Source organism: Pteronotus mesoamericanus, unplaced genomic scaffold (genome assembly GCF_021234165.1).
Source record: "Pteronotus mesoamericanus isolate MK-2021 breed Mesoamerican mustached bat unplaced genomic scaffold, CSHL_Meso_final scaffold_174, whole genome shotgun sequence".
Taxonomy (NCBI): Eukaryota; Metazoa; Chordata; class Mammalia; order Chiroptera; family Mormoopidae; genus Pteronotus; species Pteronotus mesoamericanus.
The window spans coordinates 42,448,550-42,466,270 of record NW_026555309.1 but is presented as its reverse complement, the minus strand read 5'-3'; the positions used below and the strand labels follow the sequence as shown (position 1 = coordinate 42,466,270).

The window sequence follows — 17,721 nt, the reverse complement described above, 5'->3', positions numbered from 1 at the left end:
TTGGGCTGAGTCACAGAGCACGACCTAACCTCGGTTCTCGAATGTCTCCCATCTCAAACGATGGGTGCTCAACCAAGTCGTTCACAGAAAAAAATGTCTCGGTTGTCGAATAGACTTCGGTTCTTGACCTGAGAGCCCTTTTATGCTGATGCTATATTTTTAATGGGAAAAAATGATTTGCTTTTTGAACAAATGGATTCTTGAACCGCCTTCCAGAATGATGTTCGAGAACCGAGGTTCCACGGTAACTCTAACCACCACAGCAGCCAAGTCTTTCAGATGTAGTGAGCACTCAATCTGTTCTGAGCACTTTGTGTTTCTTTTCATAAACTTTATTTTTTAGAGCAGTTGTAGGGTCACTGTAAAATTAAGCAGGAAGTACAGAGACCCCCCCGCAAACCCCCCCACCCATGTGCCTTGCCTAGCTAGGGTGAGGCCCCCTTGGTCATGGTGCATAGCTCTCTTTACACGTTGTTGGGTTTGACGTGCTGGTGTTGTGTTGAGGACTTTTGCATATATGTTCACAAGAGATACTGGCCTGCACTTTTCTTTTCTTGTAATGTCTTTGTCTTTTTTGGTATTAGAGTAATGCTGACCTCCTCGAATGAGTTAGGAAGTATTCCCTCTGCTTCCATTTTCTACAAGAGGTTGTAGAGAATTAGTATAATTTCTTACTTAATTGTTTGGTAGAATTCACTGGTGAACCCATCTGGGCCTGGTGCTTTTTGCTTTGGAAGATTTTTAACTATCGATTCAATTTCTTTAATAGACATAAGTCTATTCACGTTGTCTGTTCCTTTTTGTGTGAGTTTTGGCAGATGGTATCTTTTAAGGAATTGATCTATTTCATGTAGGTTGTCAAATTTGTGGACAGAGTTTTTTGTAGTATTCCTTTACTAGTCTTTCAATGGCCATGTGACCTGTAGTATGTCCCCTTGTTCATTTTTGATATAACTAGATTGTGTCATCTCTCTTTTTTTCTTAGCTTGGCTAAAGGCTTAATTAGTTTTTTGATCTTTGAAAAAAAAAAAAAAAAACAAAAACAAAAACAAAAAACCACAACCAAAAACCCCCCAAAAACCAATGAACATTTGGTTCCATTTATTTGTTTTTATTATTATTTTTTTATTTTCAGTTTCATTGATTTCTGATTTTTATTTTTTCTGGTTAGTTTGAATTTAATTTACTCTTTTTCCCTGCTTTCTAAAGGTGGAAGCTTAGATGATTGATTTTAGATTTTGTCTCTTTTTTAATATCTGCATCAATGCTGCTTTCTACAGATTTTGATGTTTTTATTTTTATTTAGTTCAAAAAATTTAAATGTTTTTCTTCAGATTTTTTCTTTGCCTTGTGTTATCTAAGAGTGTGTTTTTATCTGGACGTATCTGGGGATCTTCCACCCGTCTTTCTGTCGCTGGTTCCCAGTTTGTTCCCTGTGGTCGGTGCAGACGCGTCACGTGTCCTGTTCTTTCCAGCCGGCTGCTTTGTGAGCTCCCCCTGAGGGTGGGCTATGCTAAGAACAGAAGGTTCTGGTGCATCTCAAAGTGCTGCCTTCTTCCCCTGCTGCCGGCGCGGAGACCGCTTTTCTCCGGCGTCACTGTGAGAACAGGGTGAGCTCGTGTAGGTGAGTCTCACAGAAGTCTGGGGGTGCTCACATCACTGGCCCCCGGAGCTGTAGCTCCCACAGCTGTGCTGGTTCTCAGGGAGGCTTCTGCGTGTGGAGTTCTGCTCCAGTAAGTGTGGTGCGCTGCTTTCACCTGTGTGCGGGGCCGACTTGCCCTATGACCTCCTGTGGTTCTAAGAAGAGTTGTTGCTTCTTCAGCTTGCTCGAATTTTCACTTGTTGTTTCTCACATGCTGGCCCTGAAACTGGAAGTCCACTTTGGGTGTTTTTAGCCTCCTCGACCCTCCCAGCCACCCTACAAAGGAGGCAGTTTTTATTGACATTTTGAAGAAACTAAGGCACTGACATGTGGCGTCACTTGCCCGAAGTCGCCCAGCCAGTAAGTGGCGACGACGGGATCGGAACCCAGGGACTCTGAGCCCTGAGCCTCACAGGGCAAGCGCGCCAGGGACAGAGGCTTGGTCTGGACGTGCAGCTCTGCGCTCGGTGGTGGGGGGGCCTGGGGCAGGTGCTTCAAGGCCTCATAGGTGGGGGCACGTGCAGTGCTGCCCAGTGCTATGCATGCAGTCGGCTCTTAAGACACAGTCGCTCTTTGTTATTGTTATTACTGAGGGGCATGGGCAGGCTGCATTTGGGGGTGGCTGTGCGGATGGTCTTCGTTCACTAACCCGCGGGGAGCCCTGGGAGCCCTGCCAAGCTCCCGGCGGGTGCTCCTTCGTGGCGGGAATTGAACCTGAGGGAGCGGGGGCTGTGTTTTCGGCCCCCGGGGGTGCACGTCCCTGCAGTCACGGCGCCTGCAGGTCTTGCGTTGGTTTTGTGGTCATCTGGACTCGCCAAGTCCTCACCACCAGGTCCTGGGACGCTGTCACGTGTGGACGGCGGGGCTTGCTCATGCTGCTCACACTTCCGAGGCTTGTTGTGTGTGGGTCTGCCGCCATCTCTCTGCCTGCCCAGTGTGCACCGAGGCCGTCTCACTGGGCCGTCTGCCCCGCTGGGGACGCTGGGGTCGCTGGGGTGGGAGCAGGGATGGACCCCATGCCCCCCAGGGACTAACCGCCGCTGCTCTCCACCTCCGCAGCACCTGCCCCCTGGAGCCGGGCAGCACCGGCCGCTGCTCCGTCGCCTTGCTCAGCTCAACCCCGTTAGCCCCTCTGGCGGTCGTAACGGCGCCACACGCCGAGGGCCGGAGCAGCGGCTGCACGGCACTGTCCTGTGGTGGGTTCTGGAGGCGAGGAGTCCGCGGTCGGGTGTTGGCCTGACGCGGCTCCCAAGGCTGCGGGGCCCTCCTCGCCGGCCGTCCTCCAGGCCCCTGGGCTTGGGGGCTTGTCCCCCGTGTTCGGCCTTCATCCTCACAGGGCGTCCTCCCGGGGCGCATGCTGCGTCCAGGTGTCCTTTTCTAAGGACAGCAGTTAATTGGATCACAGTCTGCCTGCCCTGGTGACCTCACCTAGCTAATTACATATACAATGACCCTATTTCCAAGTAAGCCTGAGGCGTGAGGGGTTAGGACTTTCCCATGTGAATTTTGGGGGACACAGCTTAACCCCGAACGTACACTCCTGGGATGAGTGTCCTGTGCAGTGGCCCCTGAGTGAGCTTGGAGCGGCAGGGCAGGTGAGCGTGGCCCTGGCCCGGTCGTTCACAGAGGCAGCTCCCGGCCGAGCGCGGCGCCCTGCTGTCCGCTGGGCCGGTGCTGGGCGAGCCCCGTGCCGTGGCCTCTGGGGGGAGCCCGGGTGGGCGTCCGTGCACTTGGGCTCTGACCCTGGCTCTCCCTTGCACCCCTTGGCCTCCGTTTCTTCATCTGTCACCTGAGTGTGACAGGTGCCTGCCTGTGGAGAGTCTCGGGAAAAGACCCGTGACCCCTGTGCCCTCCAGGCAGCAAGCGCTGTAGGACACGGGGCGCATTGGGTCCCAGAGCAGCACTGGTCTGTGCCCGGCGGACCCCAGGCCGAGCCCTGCCTTCCCCAGCCCGGTCACCTCTTCCGGGCTGCCATCGCTTGCTCAGCCGCCCCCCCTCTGACAGGGAGGCGACGGTGGTCCCTGCCACTGCTGAGCTCGCCAGGCTGTGCGGGGCCAGGTGCCGGCTGCATGTCACGGCCTTGGAAAGGTGCACTGTGCGTCTGGCTGCTGTGGTGGCGGTGGTGGCGGCGGTGGTGGTGGTCTCTCCACAGAGCCCGGGGGGAAGCAGGCAGTCAATTGATTATGCTCTCTTTCTGTTAAGGACAAAAGGAGTTACTCTTGTCCTGTGTGTGAAAAGTCTTTTTCAGAAGATCGATTGATAAAGTCGCATATCAAGACGAACCATCCCGGTAAGGCTATGCAGGTTAGGGTGGGAGGGCAATTTCAAGATGCTCTCGCTTGCTGTGAAACTGCATTGTGCCCCAGCGTCACACGATGGGGGTTAAGGGGGCCAAAGACAGGAGTGAGCTTGGGAGAAACAGCTGCCTTACTTAGCGCTGGGAGTTTACGTAGCCGTGTACCGCATTGACCCCGCGGTGGCCCAAGGCCCCTGCCTGTCTCTGCCATGAACGTGGAATGCCTTTACGTGGGCCACTTCCAGGGCCAGTCTGACACAGAGCCCCCCCCCCCCCCCCCAGGGAGCCTGCACTGGCCCCTTCTGTAAATAAGTCCGTGCTGCCCAACATGGTGGTTTATGAGGGGTGTGGACTTCCTCCCCGGCCCAGGAGCCTCTGCGAGTCGGAGCGACTGCCCTTTGGTCAGTTCCGCACCACTCAGCCGTGCGGAGATGCGGCTCCAGCTGCCCGGGCATCCCTGTCTGGTCACTTCTGTTCTCGCCGCCTGGATGCCCCCGTCCTGCCTGTCCAGCTCCTGCTGACTTTCGTGTTCCCTCTCAGAGCCCTGCACTCGGGGAGCCTGTCTCCTACACCCTGTCAGAGTGCACACGCCACCTGCACTCCAGTCGCGTGTGCTGTCCCCGCGGCGCCTGGGGTGTCCTGGGGGCTGGGCTCCCGAGCACCCACGGCCGAGCTGCCCCAGTTGTCTTGCCTGTCGCCGAACTTCTTTCCTGGGCCAGCACCCCCAACTTTTTTTTCTGGAGTGTTTGAAAGTATATCCCAGACATCAAGTAATTTCCCCATAAACAAAACTTCAGGATGCATCTTTAATAAGGATTTTGTCAACATAACCACGGTGTCACCATTAGAACAAAGAATTCACAGTAACCCCTTCCCACCGCCTCACATCAGCCCACGTAAAGCGTCCCCAGTTGACGCAGGGTTTGTTTTCACAGTTGGCCTGTCTGAGTCAAGGCCCAAGCACTCAATTTTGTTGTATTCCTGCAGGGCACCCCTGCCCCCTGCTCCCCCCGCCCCAGGACGTAGGTGCTTGGGAGAAACGGGGCCGTTCTCCTGCAGATGGTCTCACATCCAGCATCGATCCCTCTGCCGCCTTGTGTTTCTGCATCCCTCCCGTTTCATGGAAACACGTGTTTAGATTCGAGGCTTGATTAGGCGCTGGGTTGACTTGCAGGCAGAGCTCCTCTCTCGTGACAACCGTGGGGCACGTGCTGGTTTGCCGCCTCTGCTGCTGGGACTGACCAGCCAGTTTGGGGGCTGTCGCGAGGTCTGTTCACAAGTAACCTGGCCCAAGGTCCTCCGCGGCTTCTCATCGCCTGCCTGCATTTCTTCTAGAGGTTTCCATGAGCACCATCTCTGAGGTGCTTGGGAGGAGGGTCCAGCTGAAAGGGCTGATTGGGAAGAGAGCCATGAAGTGCCCATATTGTGATTTCTATTTCATGAAGAACGGCTCCGACCTCCAGCGGCACATTTGGGCTCACGAAGGTGAGTATCCATCTCTCCGAGTGGGGCAGCCTTTGAGCTTTGTGCTCGCACACTTCACTGGGGAGGGAGGGAGGAGGAAGCCACATCTTTGGGTCCCCTGCAGTTAGAACTTCCTCAGTGCGCCGGGAAGCACGCCCACCAGTCTGCGATGGCCAGTGATTTCAGTGTTACTGATTTAGTGCAGGTGCAGTGATGAAAGGCGTGCAGTTCTTCATAGCTCTCCTCGCTGTGTCGATAAATTACTGGGGCTCCTGCAGCAGGAAGCAAGGGCCGGGAGTCTCAGTTACAGCAGTACCTCCGGTGCCCACAAGGGTGCGCTGTGCCCAGCAGGCGCTAAACAGCTGATGATGTTCTGAATGGAGGAAGGCTAGGAGGGCCTCAGGATTCTGACAGGGGAAGGGATGTGTCCAGATGAGGTAGGGGGCGGAGGAATATAGTCTCTGCTTTTGGGGTGCTTGCCCGTGAAGGGAAGTGTGGGGAGCTCTCTCTGGGACTAGGGGACATTGGAATCAGGATACTGTTAGAGGCAGCAGGGCGCACCAGCTTTGTTTCTCCCCCTGGGTCTGACGTGGCTCCTCATGGATGAGGCCTGGAGCCGTGGGGCCCGGGAGAGCCCTGCCTGACATCTGTGGGGGCCCCTTCCCCCTTCCGGACATCTGTGGGGTGCGTCAGGGACCTGGAGCACCGCGGGGGAAACAAGGCAGCTCCAGGAGGGAATGCAGGACTCGGCCCTTTCCACAGGTGGGATAAACATGGCCTGGTTTCAAACCACAGGGACGCGGCCTTTCGGACGGGAGAGACCAAGAGTGGCGTCACGGGGCCGGTCGTGAGGGGGTCGGACCCGGACGAGGCAGGAGGAGCCGCGATCTGGGCCCGGCTGGGAGATGCCTTCCCGGCGAGCACACGCGTGCACCTCAGCTCCAGGCTCCTGGCGCAGCCACGGCTGCGGTCAGGCCCGGTGTCCTCCACCGTGAGGTCACGGGTGTACACAGACGAGGGGTGAGGAGGCGGTTGCACCTCTGTGCTCCAGGCGGGCGCAGCCTTCCCCCCGTCACGTGGCACACCAGGCTCCAGGGCCCGTTTCCTGGTCTGCATTTCTCTCTGGGCAGCGCAGGGGGGCCGGGCCCCTCGGCTTCAAATCAGTATTTGCTGCGAAGCGGATCCTGTGGGTGTTCGATGAGTGACGGAGGGGCAGCAGATGCCAGGGTGCCCCGCGGTCCCAGTTGCCACCTGGCCAGCACCGGCCTGGGGAAGCTCTGCTGATCTCAGAAGTGACGCATGCTTTCACGTCTGACCCCGCTGATCTTTGCAGAGGCCTGTGGTTGCTTTAAGTTTGCTTGGTTTAACTCAGTTCAGTGGGATTTCATGAACACCTGGTGAATAGACCACTCAGGGCCTTGAGCCCTTGGGGTTCCCGGACTGCAGGGATGGGCAGGCGTGGACAGCTCGCTGCGTGCATGGTGAGCAGGCCAGCCAGTGGCGAGCTGCAGGCTTTGGGCACGCTGACAGGGAAGCAAGGACTCTCTCTGAGGAGGTCCGAGAAGGCTGCCGAGGAGGAAGCACCTCCCGGTCCAGACGGCAAGGCGTGGGGAAGGGTGCAGGCGCTTAGGGACAAGCCACGCGCTGCTTCATTACAAGTGGATACGGACACACACCCATAAATAAACGTGTGCGCGTGTGTTTTCCCTTCTCTGTAGGCGTGAAACCCTTCAAATGCTCTCTGTGTGAGTACGCGACTCGTAGCAAGAGCAACCTCAAGGCTCACATGAATCGTCACAGCACCGAGAAGACCCACCTCTGTGACATGTGTGGCAAGAAATTCAAATCCAAGGGGACGCTGAAAAGTCACAAGCTCCTGCACACTGCGGACGGTGAGTGAGTGAGCGAGTGACTGCAAAGCGAGTGTTCTTCCCCGGAGAGGGCGCTGGAAGCCGACCCTCCAGGTGCAGCAGAAGCCACGGCGTCCTGGAGGCAGGCGCGGGCGAGCGTCTCGGGGTGTGTCCGTCCCCAGACGCAGCAGCCGCGGAGACCTCGCCGGCCGCCCCGCGGCCCTGCGCTCAGCCAGGGCTGGAGCTGCGCCGGAGGGCCCCTGGGGCTCGAGAAACACACTGCGTGCGCACGCGGGCGTGCGCATTGGGGGTGGGTGGGCAGCCCAGGAACGCGGCCGCCTCGGAGGCCTCGACCTTGGGCTCTGCGAGTTGCAGTCGCCCTCACCCCTCCACCCCCACTTGAGCCTGAGAATCCTGAGCGCGTCCGAGGTTGGCCCGGCCTGATGTTCCCTGTGGGTGCTCTTGTCGTCCAAGCCACATCGTCAGGGTTCTCACGTTCGGTCCAAAGGGGGACTGAGTCCACAGTACACACAGTACTGGGGCCCGTTTGACCGTGGTAAGGTGTCCAATGGATTTCTAACTCCACTCATTCTTTAAGAACCATCGATTGGGTCCTCACTAAGTGCCAGCTGTGAAGGTAGGTTCTGGGGGAACAGGGTCAGTAAGGAACAGTTCCTGCCTTCGAGGGGTTCCCAGTCCTATGGGAGGACGAGGAGCACGCAGCCTTGGTACAGGAAGGAGCAGTGATGGTGGGGTGTGTGGGAGCTCCTGGGAGGCGGGTGTGGGCCATGGTGGGCGGAGGTCCCCGTGGCAGGACCGTCCTGCTGAGAGGGGCTGGCTCGGGGAGTCTTGCCTGCCTGCCGCTGCCTAGGGGGATGACCTTGGTCAGAGGACTGTGTCCCTGAGCCTCAGTTTCCTCATCAGTAACGCGGGGAGAATTCTTCCCCTGCTTGCCGGCCGCTCCTCTGCTGGACCCTCCTTGGCCCCGATCTCTGTAGCCGGGGAGGCCCCAGGGCTGAGTCCGTGGGCTCTTCTTTCTGCGCTCCCACCTGAGGCAATCTCTGCAGTCTTTATCCACTTGCGTGGAGGGGCTTCCAGACTCCCACTTTAGCCCTGCCCTCCCTTCCACGCCCCAGCCCTGCCCCTACACCTGCCCCCTCGGCACCTGCCCCCGCAGGTCCAGAAGGCTCCTTAAGCTCGGCATGTGCAGCACTGCGCTCCATGTCGCCTGTGGGCCAGGGGTCGCCAGGCTCTGCAAAGAGAGAGTAAATGTTTTAGGTGTCGAGTGCCATATTTTCTGCTACATACTTTTATTTTGTTTGTTTTTATTTTGTTTTGTTTTACAAACCTTGTGAAAGCACTCTTTACCCCCAGCCTTACAACAGCAGGCGGCAGGTTGGGTGGGGCCCCTGCCACAGTTTGCCCACGGGCTGTGCCATCTCAGCCGCCGACCCTTTGCAGTTGCTCCAGGCTGAAGCCTGCGGTCATTCTGGACTGTCTGTTAGCGAACCCTGGGGGTCCTCCCTTCGGCAGGATTCAGGATTCCACTTCCTGCACCATCACAGCACAGATCTGTACAAGCCACTAGTCCCCCAACAGCTCCCCCTGCGTCTGCCCTTGTCCCCTGCAGTCCGTTCCCACACAGCGACCAGCTTCCCTGTTGAAACGAATGTCAGTAACAGCCCAAGTCCTTGCTGCGGCCTGGCTGACTCCCTGAGCCTCTGCACATCCAGCTCACCTGCTCCACTCCCTCCTGCCCCGCCTCTGGATGGATTGGTCTCCTTCCTGTCCCTCAGGCCCACCAGGTCCAGGCCCGCGTCAGGGCACCAGCCTCTACCCGGCCTGTGCTCCCCCGATCCTCTGTGGATGCTTTGTTCACGGCCTCCGGGGGTCTACGGGATGGTCCCTTTCTCAGGGCGGGCTTCCCTGGCCGCTGTGTGTCAAAGAATCTCACAGCCACCAAGCCAGCTGTGCCGCATGCCCATGCTTCTTGTTCTCATCCTGGCTCATCTCTCCCTCATGAACCACATAGTTTCCTGCTTTACCATTTTTTGTCTCCACCCCTGGACGCTCCACCTGTCACGTCATACTCTTTTCTACCTTTCCTGCTGCTTCTCCGTAGACCTTTCTCTGATCCTTGTACCTTCCTTATTTGTTCTCCGATGCTCGTACGTTCCTTGTTTGTTCTGACACTTGTACGTTTCTTATTTGCGGTTTTCTGTGTCTCCCGCTAGATGGTGAGCTCCAAGAGCAGGGATTTTTGACTTTAGCTGTATTTGTTTTGTACCCCCAGCACCTCAAACAGTACCTGATTTGTAGAAGGCTTTTGTTGATTGAAATTCTGTTGACGGAGTCACGGGGAAAAAGAGCAATGTGCAGCAGCCTGCATAAAATGGTTGGGAGCTGGTCACCCTCAAAGATGGCCAGTTATTTTCCCCATCTCATCTCTCAGTCGTATCAAGTGGAATGCTTGTGGATCAGATATTTTAAAATGTGGAAGAGGCACTCATTATGAAATGGCTCTTCTTGGGCATCTTTTAATGAAGTAGAAAGGAATTGAGTACGTACTCTGTCCTTTACCTGCTTGTGAATCCAATTTTTCACATTTATTGTCGTCTTGAAAGCGATCTGTCTCTGGTTATTCATTCCCGTTTCCCAAAGGAGCTCATTACCGTGCCTCAGAGGGGGTAGGTCAGCCGGGGTGAGGCTTCAGTTAAACAGGTTTGCCAGGCGGTGCGGATGGAGAGAGACGTCGATCTGTAAAGGGCCCGACCAAAGCCTTCGTAGGGACAGCGCCAGCAGGCAAGAGCGTCAGGCAGACCCCATGCCGAGGCGCATTCCCCCTTCTGGGCTTTAGAGAGGGCCTAGGGATGGTGTGTGGTCTGGGGGCCGACCCGCGACTGCGCTCACCTGGAGCAGGTGGGGAGGGTTAGGTGGCACAGTGCCTTTGTGTGAGGTTATCACGCAAGAATTCCCTAATTGTGACATGAAAAGCTCTCTGAAGGTCAGTGCTCATTCCTTTGGATTCCCGCTCCCTGCGATCCAGCCTGGCCTCCTGCACTTGAGTTAAGAGGTGTTCTGGTAAAATTTGCAGAGAGGAATTACCCAAGCTCCGTCAGGCCTGTGCTGGTGCAAATTAGACACGTGGGAGGGGGGTCAGGGAGGAAATTAGGTCAGAGTGCGGGAACTGCCTTTCTGTCCTTCTCCAGTTTCTAGTAGGAGATCCCATGCCACACCTTCTGGGAGAGTAAGTGCGGAGTGTTTTCCTCGCCCTGCCCTCTGAAAGGCAGGAGCCCTCTAGGATAAAGTAGCCCCAGCAGCCATGGCCTCTGTTTCTAAAAACACACTCTGAAAGCAGGGAGCCGGTAGAAGGTGGTACCCGAGCTGCCAGCTGGTTGACCTCCCTGTGTTCACTTCCTGGGCTTCAGGGACTGGCGCCTGTGGCACCCTCGCCCCACTGTCCCCCTCCCCAGGGGGGCAGGGCCAGGTTGGGGCAGCATGGAGGGCAGCCTGTGGCGCATCTTTGTGGACCGGGGTCTGGGTAGGGGGTGGGAGGGTGCTGACCTCAGGGCCCAGGGTGCCACTTTGTGTGTGCACCCTGTGTGGGTCCACCAGACACTCTCGTTCACAGGTTTTCATGAATGATAAGGTTCATTGGAAATAACTGAGTCCACACTGTGAAATGGACCGTGCAACTTACAGAATAGATTAGACTCGAATAAGGCTTGGCTCCCTAACCGTCCCCCGGGCAGAGGGCCCCGGCTTCTGTGCCCGGCACAGTGTCAGTCCCTGTGATCCGTTCCAGTCCCATCCCTCTGCCACTCTCTCATCCGACTCTGGGCCGCCTTCTGTTTCTTCTGGAGGCTTATCCTGACCCGGTCCTCCCGGCCTCAGAACGGATGCGCTAATCACAGAGGACCGGCACCCTCAAAGTCCGCAGAAGCTTTAGGCTTAGCCTTTCAAGCCCAGGGACTTCTTAAGCTGTGTTTTTATTGCTGTAGCTCTTTCTGTTCTGATTTGCGGTTGCAGAAACCGCCGCAGATGCTGGAGCTGCGGGGCCGCGTGCTCCGCGGAGCGCCTGCCGGCTGCAGAGCACACTGTGCTTCCCGAGGGGCGCTGTCCTCACGCCAGGGGCGGCAGGAAGGCAGGAGGGCCAGAGCCCTGGGCCGGTGCCATCCCTGTTGGTAAGGTGGGCGTGCGCGTTTCCTCTGGCTGCTGTGACAAACCCCCACAAGTGCAGCAGCTTAAAACAGCGCAGATTTATTATGTGACGGCTCTGGAGGTCAGGAGCCTTAAATCCAGGTGTCAGCAGGCTGCGCGCCTTCTGGAGGCTCTGGGGGAGAAGCCATCTCTTTAATCTCCCCAGCTGCCAGGGGCTGCCCCCGCCCTCAGGCTTGGGAGCCCCTTCCTTCCCCTTCCAAGCCGGCAGCGTAGCAGCTTCCAGGCTCTTTGCGTCCTGTGCTCCGTCGTCACATCTGCTGCCTGACTCCGACCCTCCTGCCTCTCTCTCAGAGGCTCTTCCGATTCCATTGGGTCCGTCTGCCTGGCCCAGGAAAATTCCCCGTCTTCAGATCTTGACCTTGATCACATCTGCCACATCCCTTTGCCGTAGAAGGGGGTGCGGCCAGGCTCGGGAGTTGGGGCCTGGATGTGTCTGGGGCATAGCGTGACGGGCCTGACGCGGCGGGGCTGTGGGGAGACCATGTTCATGTTAAGTGTGTTGGGTCATTTGAGCTGTTGGGTAGATGGACCTGTTCTTTGTGGTCCGTGTTCTCAAAGTCCCCAAAACTCAGCGACACACTGTGAGAATGACGTCTGTGGTGATTAACTTCATTGCCTGTGTCACTTAGGAAGGATCAAATTACCCTTCTCCCAGATACTCTCTCAGTCGGAAGGCACAGTGCAGTTGTTCATATTTAAAGAGTATCCATGTTGAAAGGGTCAACTTTTCAGTTTTCTGAAAAGTTTGCTTGTGCAGAACACGACCTTTTGCAGTGAGACTGGCTCAACAGTCACCAGAAGGCATTTTCACATCCCTGCCTCTACCTATTATTGCTAGTAACAGATTTATGGGCACTTCTTTTTCTAAGTATTTTAATGTCCCTTCAAGTGTGGGGGGCACGTAAAGTTGGATTTGGCAGGGGTGATTTAATTTAATAGGTATTTAAACACGGTGCCTTCACTTGGGAGGAATTCTCCATTGCTGTCCTTCTCTGGGCTCTGGTGGAACCCACGTACCTGAAGGTGAAGGGGATGGTTTTATTTTCACGAGATGGTTTCAGATCTTTCTACTGTTCCATTTCTCCTTAGTTGTATATAGAACTCTATTTAAAGAAACTGAGCAGCTGGAACCCTCCTCGGGGAACTTCATCAAGCAGACGAGGCTGAAGTGAGAAACAGAAGGAGGGGACAGGTGCTGAGCTGTTCGCCAGGCCAGGCTTCCTCTCGCCGAGAGTGAGCCCCACAGCTGCCCCCCGGCCAGGGAGGGCGCTGGCCCATCCCGCCCAGGGATTGCTTCCTGCCCGCCTGAGCACTGGACCTGTTTTTTCTTTCCTGAACTTGGGTGCCCATCCCCAATCCCATCTGGGGAGGGCGGCCTCACTGCTTTGTTCTTGTGTTGTTTTTTTCTTATCTTTTAAAAGTTAAGAGTATCACACATACCAAAAAATTGCATAATTGTTTACCACTCAATGGGTTCTCACAAAGGAGGCACGCTCATGTGACCGCATCCTGGGACAAGACTCGGAACGGTGCCACCCGCAGAAGTTTCTCCCCCACTCCCACATTTTCCCCATCTCTCCTCCTCAAGGCACCCCCTGCCTAGTCTTCTCCCTCAGCCTTGCATGTCTGAATTTCACATAAATTGATTGGTGTAATAGGTGTTCTTTTGTGTTTGGCTTCTTCCTTTACCGTTGTATTTGTGGGGCTCATCTAGGTGCCTGTGATTTTGACCTGTAACATCTGGGCCTCTGAGTCAAATCAGAAGAGTTTTCTACGCAGTCGAGATTCTAAATTCCGCAGCCAGTGACTGGGAGGCGCCGGTGCTGCAGGTGGCCCTTTGCATGGGGGTGGTGATTTGGCGGTGCGCTCGGGTGCCTTCCTCCACCTGTGTTTCTCCAGAAAGTGGCGTGTGGCTTGGTTTCCTGTTGCCTGTTGCCCTCCTAGTTGCCAGGACTTGGCTCAGAATGGCCTCGAATGTGGACCAGAGTGAAACCCTGCCTCGGAAGACAGAAAGTGCCCGCCCTGAGGTCATTTACCAAATCAGGCCGCTGTCTGTGTGTGGAGAAGAAAGAGCGCCGCAAGCCAGCACAGACTTCCTCAAGGCTGGGTGGTGGTGCTTTGAAGGACAGTGAAATCTTTTGAGCTTCAAGTTCAGGAGCCATTGATACCATTTTATGGTTCTGTGTTGAAAGACCTGTGCTCTGGACTGTGGGTGTAGCGGATGGGGTGAAACACTCGAGGCGGGTGCCGATTTATCTGAAATGCTTCTCTGTTGCACAGGAAACACTGAAAACAGCAATCTCCAAAAGCTAACCCCTTTTCGCAAGTGTGCGCACAATCCTATCACCTAACAAATGAGTCGTTCTTCTTAAAAGTGTTCCAATCTTGAGTCATATGGAGTGAGTAGATAGTTCGGATTAAAGTATAAATATTATTCTCATAGCCTCAAAATCCATGTTATCATTATATTTTGTTGCCCTGGAGGCCACGGGTGACACATCTGAGAGTCGTAGAACGTCCCGTTGAGGCGGCAGTCCGTGCGTCACCGAGCCGCCGCCTCAGTTCTGGACAGTGTGTTACCGTCCCGTCTGCCCTCCCAGCACGGGAATGCCTGCGGCAGGGGCCCTTCTGGCATACAGGCGTTTCCTTTTGAATTACTTCCAGAGGGCATGGCTCCAGGAGCGGGTGGCACTCATTTCGGTCATTTTAGGGAGGCATCGCACTGCCCACTTTAAAAAAAAAAAAAAAATACTGTAGCAGAGATGTGAAAGTGGGAACTTCAGCTTAATTCTTTTATTAGCACTTTCATAATAGCACTTCATGTTATTAAAAATGTCCAGTTTCTTAGTTTGATGGTTATCAAATCCTACCGTGTTGCGATACTTTTTAGTTATTTGATAACTCATTAACATCAGATAGTATGGTGAGGATTAAATGGGTTCAATGAGTTCATGTGCATGAAGCATCCGTCCCATTGGCTGGCGTGCGGTGCCCCTATGTTAAGTGTTTGCTGTCGTTGGACTTCCGCTGATTAATTAACTCTGATTTAGTCCCCTCCTGAGTGTGTGTTTGTGTCCTTTTTTTTCTTTTTTCTTTTTTCTTTTTGTCTTTTTTATCACTTGCTTTCTGGGATCTTGGTGTTTCACGTTTACCCAGTCACTGACCCACCCGACAGCTCCGTGTGCTGGGCGCCTCAGGTTGCCGCTGACAGACACTCGTTTGAGGTCGCCGGGGCAGAGAGGGGCAGGCATATTATCAAGGTGCCAGGGGACCTTGTAGAGACTTGGGTCTTTGTGTTTTCGGGGCCTTCTTCCCAGGCGAGTTGCCCACCTGCTGGATCAGGGAGACCTGCCTCCCCAGGCTTCGGGGTGCACGGGTGGAGAGAGCAGGCACGTCACGTTCAGCACAGCCGCTGACGCCGGTCGCTCAGTAGGTCCAGCCAGTCGGGTGCGTTGTGTGAAATTTATAAAAAAAGCAATCTTTTTTTTCTCTGTAATCCCTCCTTCCTTCTCCTGGGCTGCTGCGTGACTTGCACCCAGATGCGGCCATGGGCTGTTGGTCTGCCAGCCCTTTGAAGTCGCCGTGCCCTCGTGGGAACCCTAGGTGTTCCAGCCCACTCTCCCTGCCGCTCTCAGGAGCACCCTGACAGAAAACAATCTGGCCGCCTCAAAGTGCTTCTGTGAGTGCCGTGACCCCACGGTGCGTTATTTTAATCAGGCAGCAGAGGGTCATGTCAGGCCTCCTCCAGGCCTGCTAGGCGGGGCTGGCCGTGGCTGCTGGAAACACTGGCGGCACTTCCTGCCTGGCCTCTGGGGCCTTGGGCTTTGGCAGCGGCTTGTAGGAGCTGCCGCCTCACCCGAGCTCTGCAGACACGGGAGGGTGCCCACAGACGGCCGCCTCTGGGTCTCCAACAGGGGACGCCGTGTGTCCGTTCCTGGGCATCTTCTTAGCACTGAACTCTTTTCCTCTTTGATCCAAGGGCCTTGGTGATAAGTGAAAAGACTCATCAACTCGGAGAATGGTTCTCTCAGTTCTCCCCCCACGGCGGGCGGGGGACCCAGGCCCTATGGGGCCCGGGTGCCTGGCACATAATGATGTATTTACAGGTGTTGTGAAGCAGGGGCAAAGTGTGGGTGGCTGAGATTGTACTGAAGAGGCGTAGAGATGTGTGAAAAAGATGATACTCTGTAAAGAAAAAGTGTTAATTCCTTTCTAAGTGTGACTTGACTGCTGTAGACGTGAAGAAGTTCCCCCCACACTTTGACTTGCAGGGTTAGTAAAATCTAGAACTGGGGTTTTGTTCAGCTGGCAGGATAGGGGTAACTTGCATTAATATGTTTATGCTGTTGGCCCTCTGCTCCTGTTGAAAGTGTCACTCACATAAGCTGTGTAAGGTTTCCTTTTTGTTTCGGTGCAGTTTAACAGAATGCCACTGGGTGCACACTTGCTGCTACGAGAAGTAGCCATATTTATGTTGGGCTGTACATGTTTGTATTCTTGCAAGTTGAGGTTTCCTTATGCTCACCCGCGGGTAAAACATGTCGCGTGCCCTGTATACAGTCCATTAACGTGTGCCTGTGCACCCGTTAGTGCGTGTCTGCATAAACGCTGATCTTCAGAGAGCCACGTTTTGCCTTCTCCTGTCGCCTTCTTCCTCGCATCCCCTTCCCGCGTCAGGCACTCCTTAGCGCAGACCTTGCTCCCGGCTCCTGGCCTTCCGCAGGCTCTCGCGGCTCTCGGGATGGCGCCCTCACTCACTGGCGAGTTCGGGCCGCCCGGCCCTCGGGGCCCGCGCGTGGCTCTCCAGGCCTTACACACTAGGCCCCGGAGGGAGGCCCAGCTGCCGCGCTTTCCCGGCCACCGGGTCCACACCTCTGTGCTCTCTTGTCCCTCCTTGTGTCTCCTCTAGTCACCTGGACACACCTTTACTCAGGTGTCATTGCTCATGGGTCTCCCCGGGCCCAGCTGGCTGTCCCCTCCTCCACTTGTGGTGGACCCCGCGGGCCGCGTTGTGTCTGTGCCCCCACCTGCCTGTTCCCTGCCTGAGATCCTGGACTCCCGGATGACGAAGGTGTCTTCACATACCCGGCTTCGTGCCTGGCGACGCTCACCTTGTCCCCCCTTCTTTCCAGGGAAGCAGTTTAAGTGCACGGTGTGTGACTACACGGCGGCCCAGAAGCCACAGCTGCTTCGGCACATGGAGCAGCACGCCTCCTTCAAGGTAAGGGCGCGGGAGGCGCGCGGGTGTTCGGGCTGCCAACGCACGGCTTTTCCAAGGGAGGTGGGCAGAGCACCCTCTCATTGTTCCTGGTGCTCCCTTCACTTTTGGGCCCTGTGGCTCATGGAATAAAGGAGCTACGCCTCGGGCCCCTTTCAGAAAGGTGGCATTTCTCTGTCCTTTGGAGACCAAGGCTAGGAAGCGAGGGTAAGAGGGTGCACCCCAGGGAAAAGGCACGCTCTTGCCATCAGAAACTGGAGTGACTTAGAGGACGGAAAGGGGGCTTTAGGGACAAGTATGTGTGCTTGCAGATCCTGGGTTCCTTAGGTAAATCCCCTGACCCGGCAGGTGTGAAGACGCCCGCCTGGCGGCTGTTGTAGGAGCGGAGGGGGTGCTCAGGAGTGCCCGCCACGGTGCCCAGCACGCATCAGGGCTCGGGAGACGGGGGCCTCCCTGTCCCTCCAGCCTCTCTCATGGACGTTTCTGTAACATAGATGGTCGTCGTCTCTTGGCCATTGCTTCTGGTTCGGTTATTGACAACAGCTCTGCTCCGAATTCTGCCCTGCGCGTGGCAACTTGAGCCTTAAAATGGATGCGGGTGCGGCTGCTGCTGGCGTCAGCCAACACGTGGGCACAGCAGATGCGATGCTCCAGTACGTTTGCTGGGACCATGTCCAGCACCACCCCGAGCATGGCGGACGGTGTAGGGACCACTGGCCACAGTCAGGTGGCACTCATCGAGCATCGGCTTCGTGCCTGCACTGGCGGCTTCACACCCCTCAACTCAGGGGCTCCCCTGGTGGGTCTCCTCTCCCCCACGGGACAGAGGAAGAACTGAACCTCAGAGAAGTTAGCTGACCACCTGTCGGTCTTTCCTGCCAAGACCACACCCACAGATTTCAGTCTCCATCGTCATATCGACCAACCTGTGTTGTCATTGCTTTTAAGGTGAGGAGGACCCGCCTTGTCCATAGGCTCATCTGATGCTCAGAACAGCCTTGTGAGACAGGAGTTCTGCTCTGTCCTCTTG

At 55.8% G+C, this 17,721-nt stretch overlaps 1 protein-coding gene across 1 annotated transcript in view; it reads left to right on the top strand.

Moving 5' to 3' along the window:
• Positions 1-17,721, top strand: part of ZFAT (zinc finger and AT-hook domain containing) — a 99,344-nt gene that overhangs the window by 37,836 nt on the left and 43,787 nt on the right. Inside the window, exons 7-10 of the mRNA XM_054590101.1 lie at positions 3,845-3,932; positions 5,274-5,423; positions 7,121-7,294; positions 16,606-16,694. Of these exons, the coding sequence (XP_054446076.1) occupies positions 3,845-3,932; positions 5,274-5,423; positions 7,121-7,294; positions 16,606-16,694 (501 nt within the window). The remainder of the gene's footprint in view (positions 1-3,844; positions 3,933-5,273; positions 5,424-7,120; positions 7,295-16,605; positions 16,695-17,721) is intronic.